Here is a 12,381-nt window from a genome sequence, read left to right on the forward strand (position 1 = left end):
ACGACCCGTTTCCCCCCATTATTGATCCTATTCACCCCTCAGGCCGCGGATATTTGTTCATCCCGTAAAAGTTCCCCAACACAGTTGTATCGCTTTCTTCATGAAAACCATTATAAAAATGAAAATATGTCTTATGATTTTCTGTTAAACATAAACTTTAGAAGTATAGGTATACACTACATTCAAAAGGATAATGAACAAATTCTTAGCAAAATTTCACACAAAAATGAAGTTAAAATGAGTAAAAAATCCAATAAATTTGAATGCCTACTTTGACAGACATTTTCATGTCTGTAAATATATTATTTACATAAATCATAAAATATATTATTTAAATATAATAGCATTATATACCCCGGGAACCCTATTCACCCCAAATTACGGTATTTATTAAATTGTCAATATGTAAAATGTCGGAAAGTACGGAACGGAACCCTACACTGACCGTGGTCCGATGCGCTCTTGGCCGGTTTTTCTTATATAAAATAATATAAAAATTCACCTCCCAATTTATAATAAGTTTTTTTGCAAAAAAATCATTTTTGGCACAGGCTTTACCTTAGCCGACTGTACCTTTCTTTCAAAAATCATCTATTGCTCTCCGAGATGTCTCTAAATACCACTTACTCAATGGGGATACGACGTTTCATAACAGAGTTCCTCTGACCACCTTTCTGCTCCATCATCAGATCACCTCCATGATACCAGAATATTGCATTGTCACGTGATTTACATAAGTGTGCAAAATTTCAGCTCAATCGCAAATCGGAAAGCGGGTCAAATTTAGCTTCTACGTTTTGGCCCAAACTAAGGTAAATACTAACAAGGCAAGTTGAATAAAAAATTGTAAAAAGGCTTCTGATATCAGATTTGTAATAAGTTTACTTGTCATAGTTTATCAACAGATGAGACAGACATATGCACTGACAATACTTCACGTGTTTCGTGAGATGTCAAATCACCTCATACAATTTACCGCTCTAAGGCAACTAAGGTAGGGTTTGTTATTGCACTTTAATTACATATTAATGATTTCTAGCCCGTAAGATATATATTTGCTTTAACAATGGATAGATATTTATGCGAGTGAGAGTGTAATTTAGATTTTTATTTATAAGGAATCAAATATTTTTAAGCTACCTGATCATACAGATATTTCTGCGGATAAGGACACTCCCCACATCTGCCGTCTAGCAATCGTAGCGTCGGGCCAACTGTATGGCTAAGCCGCGCCGACGCGGCGTCTTTTTCCATACAGTTGGCCCGACGCTACGCTCGCGAGACGCTAGAAAGAGAGACGATGTTTTTGCCGGTCACGGAGCATCACAAATTTTTGCCGGGAATATGTCGTCATATACTTATGGTCCCTTATAGAAAATTAGATATTTTTGCACGGCCGTTCATAGTCATATAATTATGCTGGTGACTGTTCCATGAATATTTGGTCTAGTCTAGTTGAGTGGAGAAGTACCATTCAAAACGAGCGTTAACTTTCTAAACAACAATATATTTAGGTACTTTATAATTATTATTGTTTTCAACTTACGGTTACGTGTTCGTGGTATGCACAGAGTAAATCTTTAATGAAATTGAGACATTTTTTTATATATACAATTAAATTTGAACTAGAACCACTAAACCTATACCCGCTCGCATTCCCCTTTTTTCTATTCTAAGTAAGAATCAGTTAATAAGTATCTGAATATATGTATGAATAAATTAAATTGTAATTGTTTACATACAACCTGTGAAGTTTGGTTGACAAAATTTGACGTAGGTGCTGTCATATATATTTTTAAAATGACGTACTGTTAATACCAGCGTAATGAAAATGTATTCCGATGAGTAAAAGAAAACATGAAACTTTTTTCAATTTAACCGAACTAGAATGAAATCATTTATACTCATTCGGTTGTGTTCGTTATTTTCTTTAATAATGTGATATATTTTTATTTATTTTTTATGCACAAGCCATGCACCTTTAAACTTTAAATGAGATTGGATCTCCACCTGACATTATTGATTTACCCTATTTATTTTGAGCACAGTTTTACACTGGTATGGTTTTTCGTGTACGTACACTATTTTCTGTCAAAATATTTGTCAAATTTAAACGTCAACGCGGAGCGACCGGCGACACGTCTGCCTCCGATGAGCCGCTCAGGGCGTCTAATCGAAAGGAGAATTCTGACAGCAATGGCGAATGTATGGAAATTTTACGATAGTTTAAATTTAAGGTAAAATTTCTTTGTTGCCTTTGAGAGGAAAAATATAAAAAACCTCAAAACTTCTAGTCCATTTATCTGGCTTTTAGAATCACTTAATGTTATAACTAAAGTATTGAATTTTTTTAACAAAGTTTACTAAACGGCGACATACGTTTTTCTCATTTTAAGTCAACTTTGTGTGGGTTTAGTTATTACACCGTTAATAATTGGAGATTGTGAATAGTCAAAAGTTGTAGACACACTCTTTAAGATAATAACTACATTTATTTTATTTCATTTAATTTAGAAATGTGAGCAGCATTTGTTAAACGCCGAATGCACTTTTCGAGGATTTCGTACGACCCCCTCTTAACTTTAAGGGAAGGTTCTTTAGATCAAATACAATTAATTTCTCTAAGAAACTAGCGTCTTAACTCTTACGGTTATTGAGTTATTAAAAAAATAAAAATAATTACTGAACACGTGTGTGACAGCCTTTACCACTTCCTAATGTTTTTTGTTTTGACATGTGCCGTCAATCACTTTGCAATAACTTGAATACTATTATTCTTAAGGATCTCTCGCACTATATATGAAAACAATGAACAATTTTTTTTGGCGAATTTGAATAAAAGTGATATACAGGGTGGATCCTGATAACGAACCTAAAGACGTGTCGAATTTAACGGAAAACAAAAAAAACACGGTGTATAGTCATGTGCTTCACATTAAAAATATATACGTATCCATTCGTGTACAGAATACCAACTCACCCGGTTGAGACAGAAAGCAGCAATGGAATCCTGTTCCTTATGTATAATTCTGACTGGATTGTGTAGGTCATCCCCAGGTCTCTGTTGGTTAGGAAGACAGCCCGGACGAGGTTCGCCGATCGCTTCCGCTGTGAGGGACAGAGTTCGACGCCGGGAGAACACCGCTCGGATGAATATTTCCTACAACAACACGGTTTGTTTGATTTTTTGACCAATGATTAAAATAATTCTGTCTATGAGCATTGGTCAACTGGTCAAAGCAAGAGCAATTTTATATAAAAACTGGGAAAAAGTTTTATGTTAGGTACCTGAACTAGCTCCTGACGAACGAGGAAGCTCCATAGTCGTCTAGCAGGCGCAGTACTAAATAGATTCGAGTTGAATGGCGTGTTGTGTTTTTCTAATAAACATCTGAAAACAAAAAGACGTTTTAAAAATTTGCTTTATTCATACCTACATCTGTCTGAAGTTACGTGACCTGTAAGTAGATTTACGGCTATATAAGTATACATTACAAACTAACTAAATCCTTCTTAGGATTAGGACACTCTTGTGTTCAAAGTTGTCAGAACTCTCTCGTAAATCTTTATTTCATACTATTTGTCACGGTTGGAAAGCAGTCCGCTGGATATGTCACCACAGAATATAGTACAAGTACAGAAGGCTCACTCTTTTGATGTTCACAAAATGCCGCCATTCTAAATTCTTACCTACATTAACAAACGGACCGCACGCGAGCAGCCGACATTGAATTCTATTGCGCCGCGATAGAATCGCGGAGTGAGCCACCTCTGATTTCACTCAATCGGACTTCTGAAACTCCCTTGACATGATCTTCCACTCGATACAGTTCCTACTTTGTACAGTAACAGGATTTTCAATCTATTGCAGATAATTTAAGTAGCATCCAAATGATACTTGCGTTTGTGACTATATAGCCCAATGCGTGAAAGGAATATGCGGCAGGTGTATGATCCCCCAAGTGGCAGGGGGTTGGAGGCCTATCGCGACGCCTCATGTTACTCTTTCAAAGACGAAAACCAGGCGCCGTCTTGCTTAGATAGACCATCATGATCATACATTATTTATAAAATGATACCTGTATTTATTGATAGGCGGTCCAGCCGGTAACTGTTCAGGGAAGCAGCCAGGTATGTAGTCGGGGGGCGGAGCACGGGACTCCAGAGTCTCGGTCAATTGCTGCTGCCATTGGTCGACTCGACGTAAGGCGGCGTGGACGGTTGGACTCGTTGTTGCCAGCTCTAAAAGTGTGAGGAATTATTCACTTGTGTTATTGGTTCAATCAACACTCGTTCTTAACACTCGTTGCCTTAGTCTTGGATCACAAACTTGTAGTTTTATGGCAGTTATAAAATATTTCCATAATGGGACATCTTTACAAAGCATGTCTTTAGAACATGATTGAAATATGGAACATTGTTGGCAGTTTTTCTAGCAAACTATGCTGCTAATATCTCCTGACTGATGGGTTGACAGTTATAAACGGAATTCCAGAAAGGTTATTTGACTTACGTGTCCCATACATAAGACATGACATGCTGGAAAATTCTATCTTTAAATAATTTCGATTACATATAAAAAGCTTTATTTAAAGAGACTGTAACTTTACCTGACATCTCGATGCCGCAAAGCTGTAAGAAGTGCTGCAACTTCTGTTGCGAGAGCCGCAGGACCGCAACGCGCATCAGCACCCATGAGTAAGAGTCCGGGTCGGAATGCTCTGTGTTGACAAGTTTCGTGCGCTTCGCTTCTCTGTATAAAATAACACAAATTATTAATATTATAGGACATTCTTACACAGATTGACTGAGCCCCACGGTAAGCTAAAAAAGCATTGTATTGTGGGTACTCAGACAACGATATATATATATAATAAACAAATACTTGTATATATAGAAAACGTCCATGACTCAGGAACAAATATCTGTGCTCATCACACAAATAAATGCCCTTATCGGGATTCGAACCCAGGAACGCGGCTTAGCAGGCAGGGTCACTACCGACTCAGCCATAGAGGTGGTAGACCTCTCGCTGCACAGCGTCATAGCGGCGATGCTGAGCAGCGAGAGGAAATGGAATGCGATGGCCTCCTTCTGCGAACATGTCATGTCACAGAAGGAGGCGGCGGAGAGGGAGCGCGAAGCGGCGGCTGACGCGCTGCCTCTCAGACGCAGACGGCAAGGGCGAAGGCGACGAGCGTTCGTACGCCAAGACCCTTAGAGGGGCCGGCGGGTACGGGACCCGCATTGCACAAAAGGCCTCACTAGCGACGTAGGGGGAGGGATCAAGCGTTTCTCCCTCCCTTCCTTGCGCGGGTGCCCTGGCACTTAGCCGGGGCTGCCGGAGGGCGCCACGGTGGAAAGAGGAAATCCGATGATCCCGTGGCACCTTCATGAACGGCACAGGGGGCGAAACGCCGGAGTGGGGTTTAGTGGGTAGTCCGCTTCCCTCCCTCTCAATAGGAGAGGGGGCCGAAAGTGGGAGTCCCACACACCCCCCCATTAAGGCCTTCCCGTGGTCGGGGGGACGGTGCGTAAACGCATTCCCCACTCCGACAAAAAAAAAAAAAAAGGGTCACTACCGACTGCGTCAGACCGGTCGTCATTATTACAATGTGAGAGAGAACTTTTATGTAATCTTGTCCAAGTGTCATTCCATAACCATATATTCTAACAATCGTAAAATAACAAATAAGTATTTAAAAAAGCTCCCTTTATTTACAATAATCACTCACTGTTCTCATATAAAAACCGGCCAAGAGCGTGTCGGGCCACGCTCAGTGTAGGGTTCCGTAGTTTTCCGTATTTTTCTCAAAAACTACTGAACCTATCAAGTTCAAAATAATTTTCCTAGAAAGTCTTTATAAAGTTCTACTTTTGTGATTTTTTTCATATTTTTTAAACATATGGTTCAAAAGTCAGAGGGGGGGGGGGGCGCACTTTTTTTCCTTTAGGAGCGATTATTTCCGAAAATATAAATATTATCAAAAAACGATCTTAACAAACCCCTATTTATTTTTAAATACCTATCCCCCACCTATTGCCCCATGCAAAACGGTTTACATAGACAGTGGTGCCCCTATTAATTTCAACTCTATTTTGCCCGGCTGCACCATCGAGCGCAAAACGCAAGTCTGTAAAAGTAATCGCCAGCTATTCTTACCTTACTTTCTTAGTGACCAGTCTTGTGACCTGGGGCCTGTTTCTCAAAAGGTACAAGCCTTGTATTACAAGTGCGCGAACTGTCAAATCGTATGGGTTGTCATGGAAATCCACTTGTAATATAAGGCTTGTACCTTTCGAGAACCGGGCCACTGATGACAGTGATCTCTTCGAGATCTCTGTCGTCATTCTCATTCTTCTTCGTCATTTTATACTGGATATGTCATAGTTAAGCATAGTTAAGCTATTACGTGTCCAGTATAAAATGAGCTAGCAGTAGATCAACAATTAAAGTCCGTGACTGTACCATGAATAGAATATTTTTGTACTCCTTTTGGATGTATATAGAATGTTTTTTTCCTTGCCAGTAAAGGGTACTTTATAGCACTTACTTTGCCGGGTTGGTATCAAAGATATCGTCATCGTCCGCTTCGCTGCCGCTGTCATCGGGGTCCTCGGCTCCTGATTCTGCTGAATCGTAATCGCAGTACTCGGAATCTTGCTCGGGAGTCGGCTAAAAATAAAAGACAATGTTAAATCAGGCCATGGTTATGATTTACTATTGGCAATATATTAGGGAGACCTTACACAGATCAACCTAACCCCAAACTAAGCAAAGCTTGTATTATGGGTGCTAGGCGACGATATAACTACTTATATAGAAAAATACATACTTATATACATAGAAAACATCCATGACTCAGGATCAAATATCTGTGTTCATCACACAAATTTGCCCTTACCAGGATTCGAACCCGGACCGTCGGCTTAGCAGGCAGGGTCTCTACCAACTGCGCCAGACCGGTCGTCATATTAATAAGTCTATTTTTTGACATTACAACGTCTAATAACTCGTTACTGGGCTGCATGCACGAAAAAGTTGTCCCCTTCCGCAAGCGAGAGCGCGGCACGAACGAGAGAGAAGCATGATCGACTCAGTTCGGTTCGTGTTGCATCTATCTCCCTTCCACTCGATCAGCCTAGCGCAAAAAATAGCTACACGTGAACTGTTTTCGTCAAATGTTTATAAAGTGAAGGGAACGTAGCGTAGTAAACTATATTTTGACATGAAAAGAAATACACAGGGATAATAACAATTTTATTAAAAATAACAATTTACAATGAATTTTCATAAATCGACATTGACATCTATCAATCAAAACATCACAGCGGCCAGAAAGCTAGAAATAGGTTGCACAAGGAGGTTAGCTAAAGTGTAGTCTTAGGACTTAAGTAACAGTTGAAAATGAAAATGAAATTATTGATTACGAATTTTAAGTCTTTTGCCGGCCTAATGTTTGACGTTGTCACGTGAAACTACCGTCCGTAAAACGACTTTACAGACAACCAATTTTTTTCGTATTTACGTTTTACGACCTTTATTTGTGACATAAGCTCTAACTTTAAAAGGTTTAACGGGGTATCAATTAGGTTGAATAGGTTGGAGCAATGCCGATCACAAATAGGGGAATCTCTTTTCACAATCTGCCCCAAAACTTTGCGACTAATTAAGTAATTAGGTAAGTGTGGAAAACAATGGTTTAATAATGATTTGACACCAAAAATCGAAGACTCACCTTATTTAATAAGAACGTGAGTATACTGTAGTAGGGCGGCACAAACTGCTCCCTGTATGTAGGCCTGCCTTCCTGGATGTTCTTGTGCGGGACCGACGGCCCGAGTCCAAGTAAACGCATGTTCAGCAGAGCTCGCTTCTCGCGGAGAGATGACCAGACGGAGGTGCCTTCGGTGCGCTCTACTAGTTTTGGCTGTAAAAAGAACAATAGTCAGTGAATGGCGTTGACGTTGGTGTTGGCGAGAGCAAGGAATACTAAATACACAGAAAACTACCAGTAAGTATTGATTATTGGATGTCCATGTTGACCCGACATGGTACAGTTAGAAGCGAGGGGTAGAGCTACGATTGATACAGTGTAATAAGGGCTGTAGCAATACAGCGGATGATTAAGGTCTTAGCCAGTCTTAGGTAAAGTTTACCTGTGGAGGGTCCGGTGCGGTGGTGAGTAGTCCCCGCACGCCGCCACCAAACAGCCATGAGTGTGCCTTGGCATCGCCTGTATGCGCTACCTACACCCAGCCTAGTAACGCTATGTAGACTGCGCAGAATGCTTCGGCTATGATTACAGGTAATCGAGAAGCTAAACCATCCATCAAATTCTAATAACTCACCTGTGGTGGGGTCGGTGGTAAGAAGTCCACCGCCGAATAACCGTGAGTGTGCCTTAGCGTCAGCAGCATGCGCAGCCAGTACAGCAGATGAGCGTCCCGTACGGCTAACGCCCAGCCTAGCAACGCTAGATAGACTGCACATTATGCCTAGGCTAGGAGTATGGGTAGTGAGGAGCTTAACCACCGGTCAAGGTCTAATAACTCACCTGTGGTGGAGCCGGTGCGGTGGTGAGTAATCTCCGCACGCCGCCGCCAAACAGTCTAGAATGCGCTTTAGCATCAGCAGTATGCGCTGCCAAGCGGTATAGCAAGTGCGCGTCCCGTGCAGCCAATGCCCAGCCTAGCAACGCTAGATAGACTGCGCAGAACGCCTCAGCTAATAGTACGGGGAGCCGAGGAGCTTCTTCTTCTTCGGCGGCCCTGAGTGCTAGACCACGTAACGCAGACACACCTAAAAGATGCGAAAAGTTATTACCCGTATTGCATACACATTCAGACCAGTGGTCCATTTTAGAAATGTCAAGAGTTACAAATTACAAGTGGAAGTCGCTTTCTAATATGACAAGTAAAGGGAATAGACACATTTTTACTCACTTTTCGTCTATTACATTGTGTTTTCTTTTTTTCATAGAGCTTTTAGTCAAAACCAGGTGTATTTCTAAATCTAAATATTGAATATATAATTAAGATGGTAACAGTTTTACCTGGCCATTTATTAGGTGGGGTGGTGACAGTGAGTTCTTCAGTAGAATACCGCCTTTGTCGTGCCAGCATATGGGACGTGTGTGTTCCAGGCGTTTCGGCAATAATACTGTTACAAAAAATATATTATTTACTACAAAATGTTATAAACATAACGGCATTACATATTAAGCAGTTGCAAGAGTTTTTAGTTTTAAAATGTATTCAAATTAGTTTTTCCAAAAATATTCGAAAATCGTATCAATAAGTCGTTAGCTTGTCTGTATTACGAGGAATGCTATGCAGCGGGGATGTATGTTCTACTCGAGTGGTTCGTGACTACATTCGTCAGATAAGGGCTCATATTTCTAGTCTAACAGTAGCCAGTACCTGTCCACGTGGTGGTGCCTCAGGTGGAAAGTGTCGGAGTCGCACAGACTCTGGTAGATGCAGGCGGAGAGTGCAACGGCGAGGACGCGTAGTGTGTGTAATAGACGAGTCGCTGAGCCACCCGGAATGCCCATCTCGCCCAGTGTTCCCAGCATGTCGTGCGCCACGGACTGTTGAAAAGAAAGAAAGAAAGCTGTAATAATTCTGCAAGTGTTTAAGTCACTGAAGCAAGGGATTGTATGGAAAGTGTTTTACTACTTAACAAAGAGGATTGAGTATTATAGAGAATTTCTGTCAAAGTAAAACGTGTAATGACTGTCATCTCTCGACACAGGCTTAAAACTTTTGAACCTCAGTTTTGACAACTTGGCCCATATTCTTAGCATATGTGTTAAAATGACAAATATTTTTATTAGCGCCATTTAGCCGAGCGTTCCCCAAAGGTTTAACGCCATGTAGGCCACCGTTCCTTTTTCTCTATGGCTCTGAGGTACGTTTTTTTCTTAGACCTTATCCGTCTATACGGAGTTATGTCTTTCCTACTTACTAACATGACAGCATGGGTTTTGGCCTCGCATGTCATGAGCGATATCACGCCAGCTTTCGCCAACTCCTAGCTCACGGAGATCAACCTACACTATCCCCCCAACCATGTTTTTGGTGACCATTTAGGGCATTTAGTCAACCCAAGTAGGCCCTTCTGACTGCCTGATCTTCACCCATGCTACCAAGTTTATTGAAAATTCATAATTTATTTAGGTGTGATATAATAAGCAGCGTGTTTTGTACCTGCAGGTGTCTGACGGGGTCCGCCACCACAGTATTGTTGGTAGCCACCGCGGCGGCCAGCAGCGGTAGTGTGGTGGGGAACGGTAGCGGCGACAGTAACTGCTGGTGCTGTTTGTCTTGTCCTAGCTCTTGTAGGAGTAGAACTAGCTCCATACGGACGGAGGCGAGGCCACCGCCGCCCGCGCCTTGTAGCGAGCAGTAGGATAACAGTGTTCGGAGGAGTGTTTCATTAGCTGAAACAAAAAATACTTGTAAAACAATTCGTAAATTGTATGTATTAAAAATGTAATGTGACCGCTTGCAAACGCGTAGCAGACGAATCGACAGAGGGACTCTGATAAGTATATAGACAATGTTAAGACAATAAAGACATTGATTCCATTGTCACCACAGAATTTGAACATTTAACTAATTAACTCATATAAACCACTAACCTTTGAGCCACTTCTTCCTCCTAACCGCCCTTTGCACTTTAGCCTCAAAGTCCGCTTTCTCCCTTATCAACAGCTGATGTAATGTCGGCCGGTCTTGTAAAGGCGGCGGGTCAGGGTCAGCAGATATTAGTTCGCCCCCTCGAGTCGAACCACTGGCGGACGTGTAGTCACCTAAACGACGGAGGGCATTGACTTCGCATAAAGATAACTCTCTTACCTTTGAGCCACTTCTTCCTCCTAACCGCCCTCTGCACTTTAGCCTCAAAGTCCGCTTTCTCCCTTATCAACAGCTGATGTAATGTCGGCCGGTCGGGTAAAGGCGGCGGGTCAGCGTCAGCACAGATAAGCTCGCCGCCACCGGCCGCGCCGCTGGCGGACGCGTAGCCACAGAGCCGACGGAGGGCTTCGACTTCGCGCTCGAGCCAGATGTACAGTTGGTAGCGAAGGTGACCGCCTGTGGAAGAACACATACATAGAATTAAAGGTATCGTGTAGCGTACTCTATACCACAAAATTTAGCCTGCGAAAATTGATAGAAAATTATATTCAAATCAAAACCATTCCCGAAACGTAAAAAAAAATCTTCCTTCTCTTTCTGACTTATTGCCGCCTCGTTCACTTCAATCTCTTGTCGGATCTTGTACATATTTATCGTTAGCGGGGGTGATGTTGAGGGGTGATATAAAAAATTGTTTCTACTTACCATCAACCTCAAATCCGGTGGCAAGCGTGCTCAACTCCTCCATCAATATCTTAAGGCACGCCACGAACTTGAGCTGCTGCGCCATAATGTCGACAGATGGCGCTTCCTCTTCCTTCTCTTTCTCGCTTTCTGCCGCGTTCGCTTCGGCCTCTTCTGTTTTATCCATTTTCATTTCTAGTGGAGGTGTAGATGCGCCTGATGCTCCGGAACTAAACAAGTAAAATTCTTTAATAACGAACATCTACAATTATTGAAGCAATCAAAGATACACAGTGAAAATTCGTAAAAAAGTTATTTATCTGTTTCATTAATTCTTGTGGACGACGGCTGACGCTAAGTTGGTAGGTCCAGGAAAGGCCGAATGCATGAGTTTGTCTTCATTAGGCTTGCTGACAGGTGCGCGCCAGTGCATATTCATAGCCGACTAACCCCCTTCAGCCAAGGAACGAGATTCAAGAGACATCTAGTCAAAGTATAGTAATGTTACATACCCTTTGTCATCCTCGTCGTGCCAGTTGAGCACTAGTTCGTCCTCTTTAGGTTTGCTGACAGGCTCGCTCCAGTCTAGCACTAGCTCTTCTTCTTTAGGCTTGTTGACGGGCGCACTCCAGTCTATATCTATAGCTAACTAGCCCCAATCATCCAAAGAACGAGACTCAAGAGACATGTGGTCAAAGTATAATACTAAATGTTACGTACCCTTTGTCATCCTCGTCGTCCCAGTTGAGCACGAGTTCGTCCTCTTTAGGTTTGCTGACAGTCTCGCTCCAGTCTAGCAGTAGTTCTTCCTCTTTAGGCTTGCTGACGGGCGCACTCCAGTCCATATCCACAGCTGACGAGCCCCAATCCATCTCCGTCGCTGCCGACGCAGGGTTCGCGGATTGTTCTAAGAAACAAACAGTAATTTTAAATCAGCCTTAATTTGGCAAATCAGAGTCGTAAGTTCAAGCATCTTCAGTGCTCGATATCTGTAATTCTGATTTTAAAAAATACAAAAAGAGGGTCAATGGTCATGTTCGTCAGGGCGAACAT

At 42.0% G+C, this 12,381-nt stretch overlaps 1 protein-coding gene across 6 annotated transcripts in view; it reads right to left on the reverse strand.

The window, feature by feature from the left end:
- The window catches only part of LOC125233741 (dmX-like protein 2), a 93,390-nt gene that overhangs the window by 18,533 nt on the left and 62,476 nt on the right, over window positions 1-12,381 (reverse strand). For all 6 annotated transcript variants that reach the window (XM_048139814.1, XM_048139810.1, XM_048139809.1 and 3 more), the window contains 13 exons: window positions 12,049-12,235; window positions 11,350-11,558; window positions 10,864-11,100; window positions 10,213-10,445; window positions 9,424-9,593; window positions 9,057-9,163; window positions 8,559-8,803; window positions 7,740-7,931; window positions 6,555-6,676; window positions 4,611-4,753; window positions 4,080-4,242; window positions 3,289-3,391; window positions 2,981-3,160 (listed from right to left, as the gene is read on the reverse strand). In XM_048139814.1, coding sequence (XP_047995771.1) covers window positions 2,981-3,160; window positions 3,289-3,391; window positions 4,080-4,242; window positions 4,611-4,753; window positions 6,555-6,676; window positions 7,740-7,931; window positions 8,559-8,803; window positions 9,057-9,163; window positions 9,424-9,593; window positions 10,213-10,445; window positions 10,864-11,100; window positions 11,350-11,558; window positions 12,049-12,235 — 2,291 coding nt within the window. The remainder of the gene's footprint in view (window positions 1-2,980; window positions 3,161-3,288; window positions 3,392-4,079; window positions 4,243-4,610; window positions 4,754-6,554; window positions 6,677-7,739; window positions 7,932-8,558; window positions 8,804-9,056; window positions 9,164-9,423; window positions 9,594-10,212; window positions 10,446-10,863; window positions 11,101-11,349; window positions 11,559-12,048; window positions 12,236-12,381) is intronic.

The sequence above is a fragment of the Leguminivora glycinivorella genome, chromosome 15, assembly GCF_023078275.1.
Source record: "Leguminivora glycinivorella isolate SPB_JAAS2020 chromosome 15, LegGlyc_1.1, whole genome shotgun sequence".
Lineage (NCBI taxonomy): Eukaryota > Metazoa > Arthropoda > Insecta > Lepidoptera > Tortricidae > Leguminivora > Leguminivora glycinivorella.